The 18,889-nt window shown below is 40.0% G+C and overlaps 3 protein-coding genes across 3 annotated transcripts; 2 read left to right on the top strand and 1 right to left on the bottom strand.

The window, feature by feature from the left end:
- Nucleotides 1-288: 288 nt before the first annotated feature.
- Nucleotides 289-3,968, bottom strand: mrpl20 (mitochondrial ribosomal protein L20). The gene is made up of 4 exons (XM_044347994.1): nucleotides 3,728-3,968; nucleotides 3,506-3,616; nucleotides 1,733-1,810; nucleotides 289-1,634 (listed from the first exon to the last, which is right to left on the bottom strand). Exons 1-4 carry the CDS (start codon nucleotides 3,812-3,814, stop codon nucleotides 1,461-1,463), a joined length of 450 nt encoding a protein of 149 aa, XP_044203929.1. The 5' UTR covers nucleotides 3,815-3,968; the 3' UTR covers nucleotides 289-1,460.
- A 663-nt stretch (nucleotides 3,969-4,631) lies between these two features.
- sdhb (succinate dehydrogenase complex, subunit B, iron sulfur (Ip)) lies at nucleotides 4,632-10,535 on the top strand. Its single transcript, XM_044347971.1, has 8 exons — nucleotides 4,632-4,796; nucleotides 6,003-6,136; nucleotides 6,911-6,996; nucleotides 7,631-7,767; nucleotides 7,951-8,067; nucleotides 8,171-8,272; nucleotides 8,369-8,491; nucleotides 9,903-10,535. Exons 1-8 carry the CDS (start codon nucleotides 4,647-4,649, stop codon nucleotides 9,981-9,983), a joined length of 930 nt encoding a protein of 309 aa, XP_044203906.1. The 5' UTR covers nucleotides 4,632-4,646; the 3' UTR covers nucleotides 9,984-10,535.
- A 1,312-nt stretch (nucleotides 10,536-11,847) lies between these two features.
- mfap2 (microfibril associated protein 2) lies at nucleotides 11,848-18,528 on the top strand. The gene is made up of 9 exons (XM_044347985.1): nucleotides 11,848-11,953; nucleotides 13,892-13,953; nucleotides 15,770-15,817; nucleotides 16,230-16,256; nucleotides 16,371-16,460; nucleotides 16,574-16,615; nucleotides 16,701-16,788; nucleotides 17,896-17,969; nucleotides 18,080-18,528. The coding sequence occupies exons 1-9, from the start codon at nucleotides 11,916-11,918 to the stop codon at nucleotides 18,181-18,183; spliced, it is 573 nt and encodes a 190-aa protein (XP_044203920.1). The 5' UTR covers nucleotides 11,848-11,915; the 3' UTR covers nucleotides 18,184-18,528.
- Nucleotides 18,529-18,889: the final 361 nt, after the last annotated feature.

The following is an 18,889-nucleotide window of genomic DNA, read 5'->3' as shown; positions in this document are numbered from 1 at the left end:
ATTGCTGTCATGTGTCCTGCTCTCTCTAACAAGGAGCAGCACTGAGTTTGATCACCAGAAATAAAAGTTGGACTGGACTTCAAATCTGGTGTTCATGCTGCTCAAATGCCACCAGTTTATCAAATAAAAATAATTTTGTCCTTGTGTTCTCCAATATTTTGATACAATGCAATTTGTGTAGATATAGTGACCAACACGAAAGCTAAAAACCTCTCAAATATATGTTTTACAAGGCTATCAGCCTCAGCAAATGTCATTCACTGAAGAGAATGAAGACAGGATGACGAGTATATATCAAAATGTTTAATGAACTAAACATTAAGAGGACAATCATACCACAAGAAATGGCAAAATATATATTTACACAAAGACAAAAGTCATCACATGATAAAGTCTGAGGTCACTCCTCACAAAAAAAACTCACAATCCATCCGCATCCAGTCATAACTTAAAGGTTGCATATGATTTACACGGGGAAGATGGTGGTTATTGACAATCACATTCTCTATCATGATACTGGAGGTAATCAGGAGGGCTGCTGAGGAGCATCTGTTGGTAGGAAATCTCTGATAGGCGTGATAGAGATGTTGGATGAAAATCAGTGAATCGAGCAGGTCTGTCTATGGACACACAGCTGCTATGCTATTTAATGTTAGCTTCTGTCTTGGATTATGATGATGTTCTTATGATGACTTAAAACACAATTTCAGAAATACTCTTGAATCAATCACTAGTCCCCTGTAAAGATGTTTCAACAATATTAGAGAGTTGTCTATTGTCATCAAGAGTCTGAATAACAGGAAAATTCAGTGTCAAATTCTCTTTTCATAAATGCATTTTGCTTTCTGACAGCAGGGTAACCATTAGTAGAGAAACCGTCTGTCCTTCAAGGCCAAGGATCAAGGCACTGCAACAAAAATCATCTCTACTGATGGAGTGTCCTTGAGCAAGACTTTATATCCTTATCCACTTCAGGGACATAGCTTTAGTAACTCTGTTTCAGATCTCCCTAAGGACAAGGGGCAAGTGACAGAGGAAATTTATTTATTTTTACACCAAAGACTAAAGTGGGGCTGACCCATATGAGACTCCATAATATACGCATGTCAGCTAATTTATAAATGGTGCAGGCAAGAGACAGAGTTCAGTCAGTGCATCACAAAAATAGTCTACTCTGATCAGCCAGTTATCACTCTCCCCAAGTGGACACCTTTCCACAAAGCGACCCATATTACAATGGCGGCTAGACCCTGGTCTCATTTACAGAACAGAGTATCACAAAAATAAACACAAACTGACTTGACTCCATTAATCTTTCTTTAAAAAAAAAAAAAAATCTTGAAACTGTAAAGCAAGAAGGTGAGTGTGTGTCTGGTTGTTTCATGAACATCTCCACAAACCAAGAGCTCTGCCCCGTTAAACCACATAGCAACTGGAAGTCTGTAACTGTAACAAGTCCGCTAGTGTAGCATCACAACACGGGAGAAGACACCAGGAGGCTCTTTGCCGTCTCCCAACGCTGCACAGAATCCTTCCTGTTGCCGAGCCTTCGCCAGCTTCGCGAGGGAGAGGAATGACCGAGGTTCTGTGACGGCCAGGTCACTGACAACGCGTCGGTTGAGCTGAACGCTGCTCTGTACGGAGGAAGAGAGGAAATGTGTTACATACAGACAAGATGAACCAACCACATGAAGAGAACTGGTTTTATGCTGTAACTTTCATCACAACTAACCTTTGTGAGGTTGTGCATGAGGACGGGATACTTCATGCCGTGCTCGCGTGACGCTGCAGCAATGCGTGTGATCCAGAGCTGAAGAAATAAGAGCACAACAAACATGATATATGACATTGATTACCTGGTTCAAACAAGGATTATTCAGTGCAAAAAGTCAACAATCCCATGCTGTAAAAGTCCCTTCCAGTCAAAAATATGTTTTTCTTCTTGTTCCTTCCGTTGAATGTTTGAGCTTCACTGGGCAGAATGATGTATGTGCAGAGTTTGACACTTGAAGGTTGTTTTCACTTTCATCTGCTGAAAGTGGAAAGTTTCCCTCTGCTCACGTTAAATCTGAGTTTAGGACGTGTACCTACAAGCATCATTTGTGACCTCACAACTAGTTTGGAGCCAATCATGGTCCAGTATACAAGTGTGATGTGGAAACTTGAAGTCCGCTTATTCATAGACTGGATTTTTCAGTTAGGGAGAAGGAGTAGATGTCATTTTAAGAATTTTTAATGACGGTAATTGGATTTTCTTTTTGTGGAAAAAACATATCAAAAATCATTACTTCAATATATATTATATTATAATATTTTACCTTTAACAATTAATAAACTAACCTTTTCTGGCTCAGGACCCCCTAAAATGAAGCAATCTCTACTTGTGATCAATATCACAAATTATGGCCTTAGTGTGGATCTGACTGATAAGCAGTTCAACCAAATAATGACTTTTGTCCTTCTTGATTATTTCATTTGAAAGATTTGGGGGGCCGAGAAAAAGATAAAAGTATAGTAGTAGTAGTAGTATAGTAAAAGTATTGTGTGTGTGTGTGTATATATATAGAGAGAGATAGATAGATAGATAGATAGATAGATAGATAGATAGTTTTAAAAAAAAAAAAGCTATATTAAAGAAATCTCAGGAAAAAAACATAAAGATCCCCTCCAGACACGTTTTAAAAGCTATATAAAATACTCTACTTTGAATAATAATTTGTGTCTGATTTGAATAGGCAAATATTTTCCATTTCACAAGTTTAACTGCGAGACAAAAGACGTCTCCTTCTTCACTGTAAAGTCCATTCTCAGTGTTTGTGCGCTGGAGGCTTCAAGTTTCCACATCAAACTTGTGTAAGTTGAATATTGGACCAGGATTGGCTTCAAAAACTAGTTGTGATGTCACAAATCCTGCTCATAGGCCTTTAAAGTAAGATTTTCAATGAGCTCAGAGAAACTTCACACTTTCAGCAGCCGAATGTGGAAAAAAGCTTCTAGTGTCAAACTCTGCACAAACATCATTCTGCACAGCTAAAACATTTAACTCTAGGAACAAGAAGAAAAACACATTTTTGAGTGCAGGGGGAGAAAGTGGAGAAAGAAATGCATGTTTTTTTTCTTTCCTATCCTTTTAATCATCTTGTGACCTTCAGATGTATCCCCCTCCAGGTTGGACACCATCTAGCAAGACAGTTAAATGTTCCTCGTGTACCTGCTGCTACACATTGTTTTACTATCATTTATTATCTTTGGGATTTAAAAAAAATCCACAGTTCACTGTTGAGTGTGGAGACAGGTGTGGTTTCAGTCTGTATAGTCCCAGAGTGCACAGTCACACCTGCCCATCTACAGTATCCGCTACTGGATGAGATAAAATATCCTCAAGGACTTTTTATTTTACTGCCACAAGCGGTGTGAATTGCACAACAATTAGAGGCTATTTGTCCATCTTGTGCATCAGCCATATGTTAGAAATTGGGGCCGGTTCAGTATTTTTTTGTCTCACCGTTCTCATGTTGCGTTTCTTGAGCCTCCGAGCTTTGGTGGCGTAGACGAAAGCCCTCCGGACCGCCCGCACAGCCAGGCGGTAGCAGCGGTTCTTCCTGCCTCTGAAGTGCTGTTGGAGGAACCGATGATGTTAACTTTCAATATTATTAGGTTAGGATGGTGAGGCGTCTTTCTAAACCGGGTTAGCAGCCTCTCCTCCAGGATTTAGTCTTGACCTTACCCGTGCATGCTTGAGAAGTTCTTGGACTTTCCAGTATCTGTCGGGTCCACGACTTCTGATCCAACAAGACAACGTCAGAAACACCATTTCTGTCCCCCAGTCAACTTCACCACAAACTCCCTTTAAACAGAGAGAAAACACCGGATTATATGACCTTAACTCTGCGCCACATGAGACTCGGTTGTAGCTGTTACGAGAGTTCACTTGTACACACGCCGTTGTACTACTGACGGGTTTGTTTGATTTATAATCCGGGGAATCTGGTGTACACGTTTCCTCGGCTCCGCCCGCGTTTGCTTAACGAGCGAAGCCAGAAAACAGCCGAACCACTTCATTCCAGATAAGGAGCATGTGCAAGATAATAACGTAATGCTGATAAAAAATTAGTTACAATGTCATCAAACGAACCATAAAATTTAAACAAGCACCTTTATTTTCCCCTCTGTTGAAAGGAGATTGAGCCCTTTTCTCTTTTAAGTTATGTCTGTTCTCACTCAAGTAACTTTTGGACTCAAATTTCCTTATTAATTTGGGAATCGAGAGAATGAGAGAAAATAAGAGATGAAAGAATCTCATAAGGTCTTGGTCCCTATTACAGAAAGTAAGGCCTTATTTTTGAATGTAGAGTCTATCGACAGTGAAGTTAAAATTGCTGTGTCTTTGGGGCAAACATCATATTCAGAAAGCCAGATGATTAAGTTGGTTTGCAATATTGCCTATTCATTTTTTAAGTCATATTATATATTTATTTATTTTATTTCCTCTTGTGTTTTTGTGATCAGTTTATTTATTTATTTTACCCCCAATACTCCCTGTACTGTTGTTTGTCTTGTAATATTACTGTGCTGTTAATAAAACTGGAAGAAAAAAAAAAACACTCAACATTTCTTCCGTACCGGGAGATGCTGGTACGTAAAACATGCGCTCCCATCAGCGTCATGACGTAGCCACCCCGGACGCTTGGACAGCACGCAGTGGAGGTCAGAGAAGCTCCAAAATGTCGGTTGCAGCGCTGACGTCCTTGAGCCGCTGCGGTGTTTTGGCTTTCCGCTCGCCCGCTGGACTGGTGGTATGTTAACATTTATTAAAAGTTCAGAGGAGTCTTAATCAGCAGGTATTGTCAGTTACAGTTTCTGACAGCGGGGTCTGTTTCTGTGCTCAGGATAACGTCACAACACTGAGCGCTGGGCTCCGTCTATACCCTGAAGTAGCATGTTACGTAGTACAGCGAACAGTCATCAGGTAGCTATTAGATAACTACCCAGCCCTCCTGTCAACTGTCTTACACCTGACTTAACAATAACCTTTGTTAATTTGTTAATTTATTGTTTATCAGTTGGTGTTTGTTTAGCTTTAAAAGATAACTTAGACGTTAAAAATATATGTAATCATAAACGTGACAGGAAATGAGTTAATGTAAACATTGTTCAGCTAACGTTAATAAATAATAAAGAAATATGAGACCTTACTGTAAGAATTTCAGTCAAAAAAAAAACAAAACAACCAAACAAAACTGTGGAATTTATAACTTTATTCTGTGCAACAGTAGAGTCATGTTGAGTAAATCATGTCACTGCAATGATTCTGAGGGTCGTGATACACATCAGTATGTTATAAATGTGTTGTGATCAGGAATATGTGTTTGCTTAACCAACAAAAAATGCTTCATGATCATTGATGTTGCTGCCGACAGTGGTTTAAAAGTTTAAATATTAGGCTGTATTGATGTCAAAATCTGAAGATCTGATCACTGACACTTAGATCGAATAATAGTAAAGTTTCTCCAATGAGCCGGTAAAAATGAAACCCTGAAACAGCAAATATGCCTCTGTCTTCTACTGGAGTATCTTTACTCTTTTACATTCTGATAGATAGATAGATGGATTTGACAGCAATCAAAGTGCATACAAGACTGCAGTCACAGAGTCCTGACATACAATTAATTATCAAGGATAAAAACACAGTAAAGCTAAAAGCATTTTTCTATTGCAGTCCTCTAAGGGGTAAAGGGAGGTAAGACGGCAGATATTGCAAAATTGCCCTCTGGCGATCAATAAAGTCTTATCTTATTCAATACAGGCAGGACCGTACACGGCACACCTTCAAACAAACAAAACAAAAACAGAAGAGTTATACAAAAGTAAGACAAACTTATGATTCTGTTGCCTGGTCTAGTCAACAAGACAATGAACCAAAGAACTCTATAAATAGTGCAATAGTTATATTTTTAAATGAGTACATCATCTTTTTCTAATTCCTTTGTCCCTGCTATCAGGCGGTGCGGTATGCCCAGACAGCAGCAGCTCCAGCAGCACAGCCCAGGATAAAGAAGTTTCAGATCTACAGATGGGATCCAGATACTCCAGGAGACAAACCTCGCATGCAGACCTACGAGATCGACCTCAACACGTAGGTGCTTTTAATTTAGCAGTTAGGAGACTGAAGAAGCCCAGAATGTGCTACAGGGCGTCAATCTGTGTTGTCTTTCATTAGCTACTGTAATACTTCATTAAGGGATCCTGATATCCAGAAATAAAGGCTGAGGTGGAGGTGAATCTGTTAAATTCTCAGAGGCTAGTTGTAAATCTATGAATACCTGTCAGAAATATGTTATATGACCAGTTTGCTGCGGTTCCTTTTTGTTTTTTATTGCAGCAAAGACTAGTACTTTATCAGGTTAAGTATTAACTGTCAAGTCTGCTTATCAGTTAGACTGAATACTGCTGACTTTGGACTGTTAACGGCGCTACAATGAATTCATATCATTAATAATAACAGCGATGTGGTTCTGGTTGTGTTGACTTGCACTGATGGAAACTTGTTCCTGAGAGCATTGAAAGCATTACACAAGCACGTGTAAACAGAGGGCATTATTAATGAACTGAGAACAGCCCTCAGCTGGATTTAACACAGATGGCTCTGACAGTTTGGCACACTGTCTAGTCCTCATCCTTCATCTGGTCCTTTAATCAGCTTGAGGACATTCTCTACTCACTCCTGTTAACATGACAATGCAACATGCCAAAACAGTCAAAACAGAATCATGCACTCAGCCATGACACTTGTCAGGGTTTTCTTTGGTCCAGTAAATCACACTTAAGATTTCCTGTTATACACTTTCAAGTCTTGACATTCTTGACTTGTCTTATCTTATCTGACTGTGTGTAATCCTCCTCTGTGTAGTTGCGGCCCGATGGTTCTTGATGCCCTGATCAAGATCAAAAATGAGATGGACTCCACTCTGACTTTCCGCCGCTCCTGCAGAGAAGGTCAGTGATATGAAGGCTGGAGTGAGACAACAGCAAATTATTGACCTCTAAATGATAAAACAATCATTAAATGTGGCAAATAATACGTCTGTGTAATTATTCCAGCTTTAAATTAAGAAAAACTAATCATCAGAAATGAATTTGTAAAATGTAAAACAACAATTTCATAACTTATTTTGAGAACATGTCAATTAATAGAGTTTAATAAACCACAAAAAAGTCTCAAATTATTCTGTTATGACGCAGCCAACATACAGTAAAGGTCATGTGTTTGTTTGTTCTCGAGAAGTTAAAGAAAACTCCAGGCTTCTGTATTTCAGGGAATACATCAACATGTGGGAAGCTCTGTTCGTCAATTTACTTCTTAAAACATTTATTCATACCGACTACCCGTCATTCAACCATGAAAAATTTGAGCTGTGCACATAATAAAACTGCACAGTCTCCCTCTTTACTCTTTTCTCCCTATAAAGCACTATGTGTATATAAAAGTCTAAATTACTTTTACACCACAATAATAACTACTTCTGTCCAGAAATGTAATAGAAAAGCTGTTGACTTCTCTGCCTCAGAAATAATATTTAAAACTATTTTTTTTGTTTGTTTGTTTGTTTTAAATGTCTTGTTAACGCAGGTATCTGTGGATCCTGTGCAATGAACATCAATGGAGGAAACACACTGGCCTGTCTCAACAAGATTGACACCAACGTTGGCAAACCAACCAAAATTTACCCCCTTCCACATATGTATGTGGTCAAAGATCTGGTGCCTGTGAGTAAATATCCTGAATTATGACTCTGCCTGAACAGTAGGAAGTTTATCTGGAGGGGATCCGTAAGGAGTACTGGGACCCTTATTCAGTTTTAGTATCAAATCTGAAGTATTTTATGTTTTATTGGTACATTTTTTTTTAATTTTATGCCGGCTTGATCTCTGATTGCATTGTGTTTGCAGGACATGAGTAACTTCTACGCTCAGTACAAGTCGATTGAACCCTACCTGAAGAAGAAGGATGACTCAAAGGAGGGGAAGGAGCAGTACCTGCAGACTGTGGAGGACAGACAGAAACTGGTACAGCACTGCCTTGATTTTGGTTTCACGTTTACAGATGCGTTTTCCAGGTGCTCAACGTCCCATGACACTAAATATCCTCTCTTCCTCTTCTCCTGCGTAGGACGGGCTGTACGAGTGTATCCTGTGCGCCTGCTGCAGTACGAGCTGCCCCAGCTACTGGTGGAACGGAGACAAATACCTGGGGCCTGCTGTGCTTATGCAGGTATGTGTGTAGAAGCACATAAGCATCAAGGATAACTGATAAAATTCTGCAACGGCATGCGAATGAATAGTAAATATGCATACTGTTGTTTTTCAGGCGTATCGTTGGATGATCGACTCTCGAGATGATTTCACAGAGGAGCGTCTGTCCAAGCTGCAGGATCCTTTCTCTCTGTACCGCTGCCACACTATCATGAACTGCACCAAGACCTGCCCCAAGGTAACCAGTCAGCTCACATCCGTAATACGGTACTCACATGCCCATAGGTACGTTGAAAGAGTTATCGGTTGCTGTGATGATTCCTCCCGTCCATACTGAAGTCCCTGACATGATTCCACTGCAAGAGATGGGGGATATTAATCGATTAGTTGATCAACAGATAAATAATTGGCAATTTTGATAATCATTTCAGCAAGTTTTTGAGCAAAAAAATGACAAAAATTCACTTGTTCCAGCTTCCAAAATGTGCCTACTTTCTGGTTTTCATACTCCTCTATGATAACAAAAAGATTCTCTGTGAGTTTTGGACTAAGGACGGACGAAACAGGAATTTTTTAAGAGTAACCACGGGCATCTTGGAATGGACATTTTTCACATTTTACTTTGTTATCTGAATTGTCATGACATATGAACAATTGAGAAAATAATGGGTAGATTAATCTGGAATGAAAGTATTTGCTAGTTGCAGCCCTAGACAAAATACAAAGCCTTCTTTCTGTGCAAACACACTAACTAAAAGTTCAGCTGAGGATAATGTGAGGCAGCAGTCTGAGGTAGACAAATAAAGTGTGTCATGATTTCCCAATAAAGATTCAAGGAAAATATGTGAAGAAAAAGGAATGGAGGAAACATGTTTTTAATGAAATGAGACGTTCTTCCCTCTCAGACATCATGACAACTTTATTCTTTATTTACAGTGTGTACAGATCTGTTGAACCACATTTTTCTTAATGGGCTTCGCTGCTCAGACACTGATGTATTCATATGCATCTGCATTTATTGGTATTCTGTTTGTTAAATCATTGTTTAATAATCCAGGCTCAGACTAGAATGTCTCATAGTTTGTAGAAGTGAGAAAGTAGCCTTAATGTTTTAGGGAAAATGGGAATTATGTAAATTTATCCAAGATCAAGATATAGTTTCTATTCAGGTAATAGAGATTTTAGGTATCACATGTGACTGAATGGAAATGACACAGAAAGACAATTAAAATGTTTTTATTGCTCAAAGACAACAGACTCCTTCTTCCCCTGAAGACAATCTTATCTATGATACAAGTTAAAAAAAGGAAAGGACAGATCATGAAATGTGAATTATCCAACAAATTTTTAACTAGATAATAAATCTGAATCAAATCAAAGCAGCACGATCAGCTGCAGAGTCCAATCAACTACAAATATTCAATGAAGGGATGTGTCGGTCCATGAGAGACTTTGATGAAGTCTGGATCAGGCGAGGGTTTGGGAGCGAGGAATGATCCAGTAAAAGAACAGGGAATACTGTTTATCTTGTGCCCTTCAGACACAGACATGTGTTTGTGTTCTGCAGGAGGGCGTCATCGTGCCTCTTCATCATATACCTCGAAATGATTTTTAATGCTCTCTCCTCATCTGTCTCATCTTCCTCGTAGGGCCTGAACCCGGGAAAAGCAATAGCAGAGATCAAGAAGATGATGGCCACATACAAGGAGAAGAAGGCAGCTGCTATTTAAACCTCCAGTTGTCCTGTACTGCTTTTCCCTATACGATTAAATTATATATTGATTTTAAAAAAAAAAGATTCTTACTGAGGTCTGAAGGGCCAGTACACCTGTCAGCTCCGCCACCACCACCAACACCACCACCACCACATCCTGCAGGACTGCAGTCGACTGTAATGAAAATGGGTGCGGGTGGGTGTGTGTGTGTGCGTGTGTGTGTGTGGGGGTGGTTTGAGGACTTGGTGTTACACAAACGCACATGTACAGTATGAATGCAGGAGAGAAAGTGTGTGTCTGAGTCTTGCGTGTACCGTAACAGAGGTATTTAACTCCAACCCAACTGTTTGTATGTTTGTCCACTCGGGAGACATGATGCTGCATATTCTAGTAAAAACAAGGTGTTTTTCTTTTGTGTTTAAACACTTTTTTTTTTTTTTTTTTTTTAGCTTGTTGCTTTTTAGATTAGCAACAGGTTCACATACATACAGTGTATAAGTTCCCTCAGATCTTCCAACATACCAAATGCAGTCTTTGTTTTGATGAAAAATAAATAGTCAGAATGCCTGCAGCTGTTTTGTTTATTATGTTTCGGTTGTCACAGCGTCACCCTGATTATCCGCTTTCTCCTGTAACACACATCCACAGCGGTTAGCGGCGAGCGTCCTTTAGATGTCACTGTTGTGCTGAGCCTGAGCTGCAAATGACTTCTGCAGCCTCATCACTGAGTCAGTGGGTTTACTTGAAGACAAACACAGATATTTGCATTAATATTTCTTTAAGAGACACATTTTTCATCGTGTGTTTAGGTTTTTGCTTTATGGTGTTCATGTAAAAAGCATTACGTCCTCTTGCACCGGCCCTTATGTGTGTGTTAACTTGAACTTAAATGTCAATAACTGCTCATCAGAAGCTTATATGAGGGTGGACACAATAAAGGCAACACATACATATTCTATTGAAACCCAATATAAAAGCTGTATCAGGTTAAATTTGAACTTATTAAGTATTTATTGAGATGGAAGAGGTGTTTATTTTAAGGCTGTATCATTTATAGTTTAGTTGAATTTAAATGTAGCATCATTTTCAACATTTTGTTTCCTCACACATAAAACAATATACAGTTACTGGTAAACAGCTGGTGATATATTTCCAATATGGACATTTAAAGGCACCATTGTAATCTGATTACATTTATCCTGTTATTAACGTTGAACTAACTTATGTGAGGAAGTTTCAGGTTCAGACAGGACGCAGTGTGATCAGGTGCGTTTGTCACTGTATTCTGTGAGTTATTTGAACTGATTTTACCAATCAATCAAATGAAAATTACATAAATGAAAAGATAATTAAGGTGCAGGAAGAGAGGAAATAAACACTAGGGCTACATGACCAAGGTAATGTGAAACTATATTGACACTTTCAAAAATGTTTGACATAAAAAAAAAAAAAGATTAAAAGAGGTTAAAATCTCTTTAAAACGCTGTGTAAAACTATGTTATTTTAACTACAGGCCTAATTGAAGAAAGCTTTCCATAGGACTCCTAAAATTTTAGGAAAACTGACCTTTGACACCTGATCAGGAGCAGTTGCCATGGATACAAACTTCATTTTGATTGCATATTTGACCTGAAATAGCCCTTTTTTGACAGCTCTTACATCTGATGACACAGTATTCACATAATAGTCGTTACCACAGCTGGTAAAATAGGTGTTGATGCCAGTGACGCAACATCAACAACCATTTAATAATTAATTAAAACATTTCCCACTCACACCTGTAGCGTCACAGTATTTGACGGGTCACATATCTCGGTGCAACACCGGAGCCGGTGCGGGTCGGTGCGGGGAGCGGGGAGGGGGGGGGGGGGGTGGAGGCAGGACGGGGAGGAGACTACTGATGCGGGGTGGTACAGTGCTGCGAGGTCCTCTGCACTCAGAGGACGCATGAAAGCTGAGGATAGTCGGAGCAAACTGAAAGTGAGGTAAGAACTTTTTTTTTTTTAAGGTTGCATTTCATCTGCTTGGATTAGTTTGACCTACTTTTTTTGTTTTCATTTGATGCATGTGTGAGCTGAGAAAGTTAGAAATACTTCAACTGCTGAGCGTAATGCAGGAAAAAAAAAAGAAAAGAAAAGAAATGAGGAGATGTGAAGGTGATTGTGCACAGATTGCGTGCAGCCAACTCCATGTTTCAAGCACATGAAAGCATCCAAAGCGTTTATGTTAGTGCAGCCTAGACTGAACCATCGGGTGTAATTTGCGTGTATGTTAATGGTTGTTGGGTGCTGACATGTGGTCCTGTGTTTTCACTGGAGAGAAGAAGGAGGAGGAGGAGGGACTTTCACAGCACAGCCTGCAGCAATGGCACTACAATGGAGAGAGGGTGCCAAGAGGGAAAACCAAACCCAAAAAAAAAAAAAAAAAAGTTGCTTTCAGAGAATAGGGGTCAATGAGGGCAAAGGAAAAGAGAGTTTTTCAAAAAAAAATATTCATTTGTCAGGGTTACAAATAAAACACACAAGTAGATGACAGCAATGCACCTCCTGCTGCTGTCCTCAGAAACTCTTACTAATGAGTGTGTGTGTGTGTGTGTGTGTGTGTGTGTGTGTGTGCGTGCGTGCGCGTGCGTGTGCGCGTGTATGTGTAGGTGGGGGGAGAGGGGGTCTATGGGAGGGGAAGGACTCAATGGGGAGAGGGGGGCTAATCGCTCCCAGATGTGTGCTGTGAAAACATATGGTTTCCGATAGCCACTGTGATGCACACAAAGAATTTGTGAGCTGTGTGTTATGCTGGTAACACACACACACACACACACACACACACACACACACATATACATACACACACACACACACACACAGATTTATTGATACACATGCAGAGTTTTGTGCAGACAGTGTCTCAATCTCATGTTTTTTTGGGGGGTTTTTTGTTGTGTGGCCTCACAAATATCTACACGCAAAAACACACAGAGAAAAAGTTAAAAACTCCACTTTTTATGACGTTTAAAAATGTCACAAAGCACAAATCAACTGCTTCATGTTGTGTGAATGAAGTCGTCTACAGTACAGAGCTGCAGCGGAGGAGGAGGAGTGCTCATACTTTCCACAAAGTGGAAAAGTAGTTTAGTCAGTGTCAGAGGAAGTGAAAGTAATGGATTTTACTGTATGTAACACTTTTACAGTGTGACTTCCTGAATTTCGTGGACGATTTAAGCAAAAACAACAATCATCTGGTTTACTAGTCAGTGATGTCTTGATGCTGTCAGTGTTCGTGTTTTTATGTCCACATGTCATTTTCACTCAACCTGAGCGGCTCTTTGCTTGGTGGAGTGAAGAAGAAAGAAAAAAAAAAAAGGGGGGGGGGGGGGAGGAGGAGGAGGAGGGTTCGAGGAAATGACCAGTGAGGGCGACAGAAGGGAAATGAAGGATGTGGAGAGAAGGAGGGAGGGATGAAGAAAACTCAGAGAGAGGGGTGGGGTTGAGGGGTCCTCTGTTTCTTTTCCTGGAATGCAGCCTCGAGACTGTCTGCTGCAGCGAGGAAAAGTAGGAAAACAGAGAGATTGTTCTTAGGAAGACAGACGTGCCACATTCTTGCTGTCAGAGTCCCCCCCCCACCACCACCACCACCACCACCCCTCCACCCCCTCCTCCTTTTTTTTTCTTGCTGTGGCTGTTTGGGGCCAGTGGAGGGGTGGGGGGAGGAGGGGTGAAGGAGGGCAGAGAGAGAGAGAGAGAGGAGAGCAGTGGGGGGCTGGAGAGGTGACAGAGGGCGGGGGGGGGGGGGAGCGAGGAGGAGGAGGAGGAGGAAGAGGAGACTTCAAGAGACCAAAGGAATATCCAACACTAAGCACTTTATGCCCCTCATGTCGCTCTGTTTTTGTTGGTTGATACTCTCCTCATCTTCTCCCCCCCCACCAGAGTCAAAGTCAGTCTACCTCCCAGAGTGACCATGAGAGTCCTCCTACTAATCTGCATGCCAGGTAACTGCACCATGTTCCTCTAAAGATGAAAAACTCTCATTGAACTGCTGTGAAGTTACATATTTCTCAAGTAGTTGTGTCAAAATTTTAAAGAATCAGCTGTTGTGAATACAAGTAAGATGTGATGTCCATGTCCTACCTGTTTAATCTCTCCAGTTCACAAAGACTCTTTCAAGATGTAGCTCATTTTTTTTTAGCTCTCTTGCAGACCCAAAGGTCCAAACAATCCAATTTAGTGCTGCAACTAACTATTATTTTCATTACTGATTAATCTGCCGATTGTTTTTGTGACGAATGGACACATTTTATTGGGTGAATATTATAATACATCAAAGACATGTTTGTTAGGGTTAATACTCCTTTCAGTGCTCCTGATCACTGGCACTAGCAAAAAGACCTGGAGTTTGGTCCCCGGGCGCTGCACTGCAGCTGCCCAGTGCTCCCAGTGTGTAGGATGGGTTCAGTGCATCAGTTTCAATGTATGTGAGTGCTGAGGAATGACAATAAAGCAATCCTAATGTATTTTCATAGGAGTTGTTGACAATAAGAAAAAAGGATAAGAATCGCAGTTTCCTACACTCCAAGATCCTCAAGTGTCTTGTTTTGTCTGACTAAAAGTCTAAAACCCAAATATGTTTAATTTACTATCACATAAAACAAAGAAAAGCAGCAAAATCCTCACACTTGATAAGCTGGAAGCAAAATTCTTGGTACTTTTTGCTTTACAAAAAATTTACTCAAATGATTCTTTGATAATCAAAATAGTTGCAAATTCATCGATCGATCGACTAATCGTTTCAGCTCTAATTCAAATCGAAATCAAACAGAATATCTATTTACTTTTCTGCTTTAAAGCCGTCACCTTGTCTGTTATGACCAGTAACTTATGGTTGCTCATGTCGGCTACTCTTAGCTGATGTTTCTATACATGTGCTGCTGTTCCATTATCGTTTAGCATTTATCATTATCACCTTCAGTTACACAGTCTCTTAAACAACAACTGTTGGCCGTGACAGGATGTAATCATTTATTTCTCTTTTCTCAAGATCAAGATCCTTTTATTGTCATTCAGCAAAACATCAGCGATGCAAAGCAGAACGAAATTGTTTCTGTATCCGCTAAGAGCAGATGTTTTATGTATTTATTTATTATTTAATGTTTATTTGTATAGGGACAAGTATACAGTATAGCATAAACTAACACCACATACCACAGCATTTATAGTCTGAGCTAGTTTGTTATGTCCGTTCCCAGATGGGTCTTTAACATCAAGAAAATAGATACAAAACAGCGCAAAACACAAACAATTTATAAACAGTGATGCAGTAAACGCGTCATTAAACGAAATTTTGTGAAAACTATTGTAAAAAGATGACGATAATGTTGTTTTGTATAGTTTGTATCTATGTGTTAGTCACATGACTGATTGTTTGACTGTTTATAAGGAAACCAGAAACAACCTCAGACGCCACCCTGATTAAGACAGAAAAGCAGAAAACATTTGGTGAATAGAGCGCAGTGTACTGGAGGAGAGCTGTGTGATTTAATTTTTATGGACTTGCACTGAAGCTCACAGTGGTCTGTTCCTCGCTCAGTGTGCACTCACAAAAAGTAGCGGAGAGCAATGTTCAACACTTAAAAAGTTAGAAAATTTAAAAAAAAAAAGAAAAATGAATGGATGATTACAGATGTTAGAAAAGTTCATGATAAAGCTGTTTAGTTACAGTATTCAGAGTGATTGTAAATACTTTCCACCCCTGCATTTCACTCATCAGCCCATCTTTGTGATGACTTTGTTTTTCTGAAATATCAACAGTTCTGCTGCTCGCTCAGGGCCAGTACCAGGAACAGTTTCCTTTTTTGGGTGAGTTCATTAAGAGAATATTGGCTCGGATTGTTCCAGCTCAGCGTCGGTTTATATCCGAGCTCTGCACATCTGTTCCTGATTTCTCCTGTCCTCTGATGTGTCACCTAGCCTCGGGGAGTTCTCTCTCCTCCTCCGATTTCTATTTACCACCCGGAGAGCAACTGTTTTCACAGTGTAAATAGCACTCTGACCACTCTGCATGTCATTATTTGTAAGCATCTTGCATATGAAGTCATGCATTGCCGCCTCACAAAGCTGCTCTGATCTTCAGTTTTGGCGTGCAGGTGGTTTGTTTTATATGGTGCGGTGCTTTATGTGTGTGTGGAGAGGGTTATGAACTGTAATTAGTTTCACAATGTTGATCTCATGAAACCTTTTTTCCCTCTCTGCATATTTTATGACCTCACAGAGGACTATGGGCCGGATTACTTTCCAGGTAAAGCATGGTTAAGTTCATAGAAAAGTTCCCTGACGTTGTTGAAACGATACTTTCACATTTAAACATTAAAAAGTGTATTTGACAAAAGGGATTTCTCTTCTTTCTGTTCAGAGAGTCCAGATCCTGTAAATCCTGAATCTCTTCCTGGAACCTACCAGCAGCAGGTTCGACTCGAGCCGGTTGTCCGTCCAGAAAAATCAGGTATATCAGCTGAGCTCTCCTCTGTGTCCTCACAAAGCTGTTATGATATTTAGAAGATGTTTATATTGTGTCTACGACTGACTTTTAAATCTGTCTTTCATGTGGATATCAAGAGTCAGAGTTGGAGACAGAACCCACAGAGCCCGGCCCTCTCGGTGAGAAAACTGGAGAAAAGAGGACAGATTATCAGTTGTTTACTTTTGAGTGGAGAAATTATCTGGCTGTGTGTTTGATTTGCAGATTGCAGAGAGGAGCAGTATCCCTGCACCAGACTCTACTCTGTGCACAAGCCATGCAAGCAGTGCCTGAACACCCTCTGCTTCTACAGGTATGTAAACACCCGAAAACACGAAAATGAGCCAGTCACCCCAAATCTCAGCATCTCTTTTCTGTTTTGTGAGTCAAAACCTGAATCTGAAGTTTGTATCTCCATGTCAGCCTTCCTCCCAAAAACTATTCAAACTACTTTTACAGCTCCAAAAGCAGCAGAAATTGTCCATCAAATCTGTTAGAGTGCAAGCAGAGACCCCAACAGTCCACTAATTAACGTGCTTTTTGGTATATTTGTTGCTTACAATACAAGTATGTTGGTGTATTCTAGGGCAAATATCATTGAGGTAGATCTCTATATAAATTTGATACTTTTGAAACCAAAGTGCATTTATAGAAACACTCGGCCACACCTGGATGTAGATTTTATGTTTCTTCAGTGCAGATGTAAAGGAGGCTGACAAGGATGTTCAGGGGCTAAAAATCACTGTTTGGTCGTCTTGTGGACTTAGAAAATAAGAACAAGGATATTTCTTATTGTCAGCAAATCCTATTAAAATACAAAGACCAACGTTGTTTAAGTCTGTATACAGTGGCTGCGGCACTGCAGCCACATTCACACCTACTGAAGACATAAATCTTTAAAACTCGGTCACAGATATATAGTTTTATTTCCTAGAAAGACTTGGTAATTTCTTAAAACAGTTGGGCACTGTAGTTTTGTTTTTTTATTTAATCAAAATTACAACTACTCAAATAAAAAGTGCATTTGTTGGGGACTATTTTCTGATGCGGATTAATACACATTTGCTGCTCTTTTGAGTATTTCCAGCAGCAGGAAGGTGAATGTGGGATTGATTCAAAATAAACTACAGTTCTCATGTTTATGGTCATGAAGTGAAGTCAACTCACACACGTCACCCAACGCAACAACATTTATGTGTTTTTAATAGAGCTCAATAAACTATATCAGGCAATATTTGTTAGTGGGATAAATTCTTTGCTGGTTTTGTTTTTTATTTGTGGGATTTGTTGACTATCAGACAAATACAGAATATCACCAGACTTACCCTTTCTGTAGAGTTTTGACTGTCTTTGCATTTTGAGGTGAACTACTCCTTTATTGTTTGAGCTTCACTTGACCACCTCATATGTTTTCATTCAGTTTGCGACGGGTGTACGTCATCAACAAGGAGGTGTGTGTGAGGACTGTGTGTGCACATGACGAACTGCTCAGAGGTGAGTTCAGTGTGATTATGTGTGTGTGTTTATGTGTTTGTATATGGAGACATGTTATCTTAACTCTGACCTCTGTGTGTGTGTGTGTGTGTGTGTGTGTGTGTGTTTAGCGGACCTCTGCCGTGATCAGTTCTCCCGCTGTGGCGTCGCAGCACTGAGCGGTCAGTGTGCATCACTAGGAGGAAGCTGCGGAAAGAGCTGTGGTGGCTGCTGATTGAGTACTGAGATCAGGGACACTACCTGCCCAAATACTGCCGCTTTTCTACCACTTGTCCACATCCCCAACTCATCTTACAATGTTCTTTTTCTTCCTCTCAGTTTCTCCTCACTTTCTGCCTTCTGACTCCTCCTGTACGACACATTACACCTGTGCGAAAAGCACTTCTACATTTGATTTTCGTTCCATTTCCGTTTGTCTTTTCACATGTATGTCTGCCCTGTAGATCCTGTGTGTATGGATAAATATACTCCAAAGAACATTGATGATTGTAAAAATCACTGGTGCTATAAAATCATCACACTGGTGCTATAAAAAGTTAACTTTTATAGATGCACATAACTGCGGAAACATCTTTTCTCTATGTTTTTTTTTGGCATATTGTACCATATTAATCTCATGCTTTGTATTTGTTGATATGTTACTGTACTTGTGTTGAAAAGCAGTCATTGTCATGATGATCAGCTCATCAATGTTGGCCACCGTGCACTGACATCAGATAAACTAATCAATATCCAGTCTCATCGTTGAAGATCATGAGACGTGTGAACAAGCAGGTGGTGAGTGACCTCAGTTTTTGTACTACTGCCACCTGGATCTGTGCTTAGCAACCAAGCAGCAAGCTTTTATAAATATATTCCAGTGGCAACAAGTGCTTTGAGAACGGCCTCGGTACTACTGCTTTGTAAAACTGTCACTATAA

The sequence above is a fragment of the Thunnus albacares genome, chromosome 4, assembly GCF_914725855.1.
Source record: "Thunnus albacares chromosome 4, fThuAlb1.1, whole genome shotgun sequence".
Classification (NCBI taxonomy): domain Eukaryota; kingdom Metazoa; phylum Chordata; class Actinopteri; order Scombriformes; family Scombridae; genus Thunnus; species Thunnus albacares.
This window is presented reverse-complemented; position numbering and strand designations above follow the sequence as displayed.

Excerpts from the sequence above, each read along its gene's own strand:
- mrpl20 (XM_044347994.1), bottom strand. The coding sequence starts at position 3,814 with ATGGTGTTTCTGACGTTGTCTTGTTGGATCAGAAGTCGTGGACCCGAC. Across the intron at positions 3,617-3,727 it reads AACTTCTCAAGCATGCACGG|CACTTCAGAGGCAGGAAGAA; the intron begins GTAAGGTCAAGA and ends TTCCTCCAACAG. Across the intron at positions 1,811-3,505 it reads AGAAACGCAACATGAGAACG|CTCTGGATCACACGCATTGC; the intron begins GTGAGACAAAAA and ends TTATTTCTTCAG.
- sdhb (XM_044347971.1), top strand. The coding sequence starts at position 4,647 with ATGCGCTCCCATCAGCGTCATGACGTAGCCACCCCGGACGCTTGGACA. Across the intron at positions 4,797-6,002 it reads GCTCGCCCGCTGGACTGGTG|GCGGTGCGGTATGCCCAGAC; the intron begins GTATGTTAACAT and ends CCCTGCTATCAG. Across the intron at positions 6,137-6,910 it reads TACGAGATCGACCTCAACAC|TTGCGGCCCGATGGTTCTTG; the intron begins GTAGGTGCTTTT and ends TCCTCTGTGTAG.
- mfap2 (XM_044347985.1), top strand. The coding sequence starts at position 11,916 with ATGAAAGCTGAGGATAGTCGGAGCAAACTGAAAGTGAG. Across the intron at positions 16,257-16,370 it reads TGGGCCGGATTACTTTCCAG|AGAGTCCAGATCCTGTAAAT; the intron begins GTAAAGCATGGT and ends CTTTCTGTTCAG. Across the intron at positions 17,970-18,079 it reads ACATGACGAACTGCTCAGAG|CGGACCTCTGCCGTGATCAG; the intron begins GTGAGTTCAGTG and ends GTGTGTGTTTAG.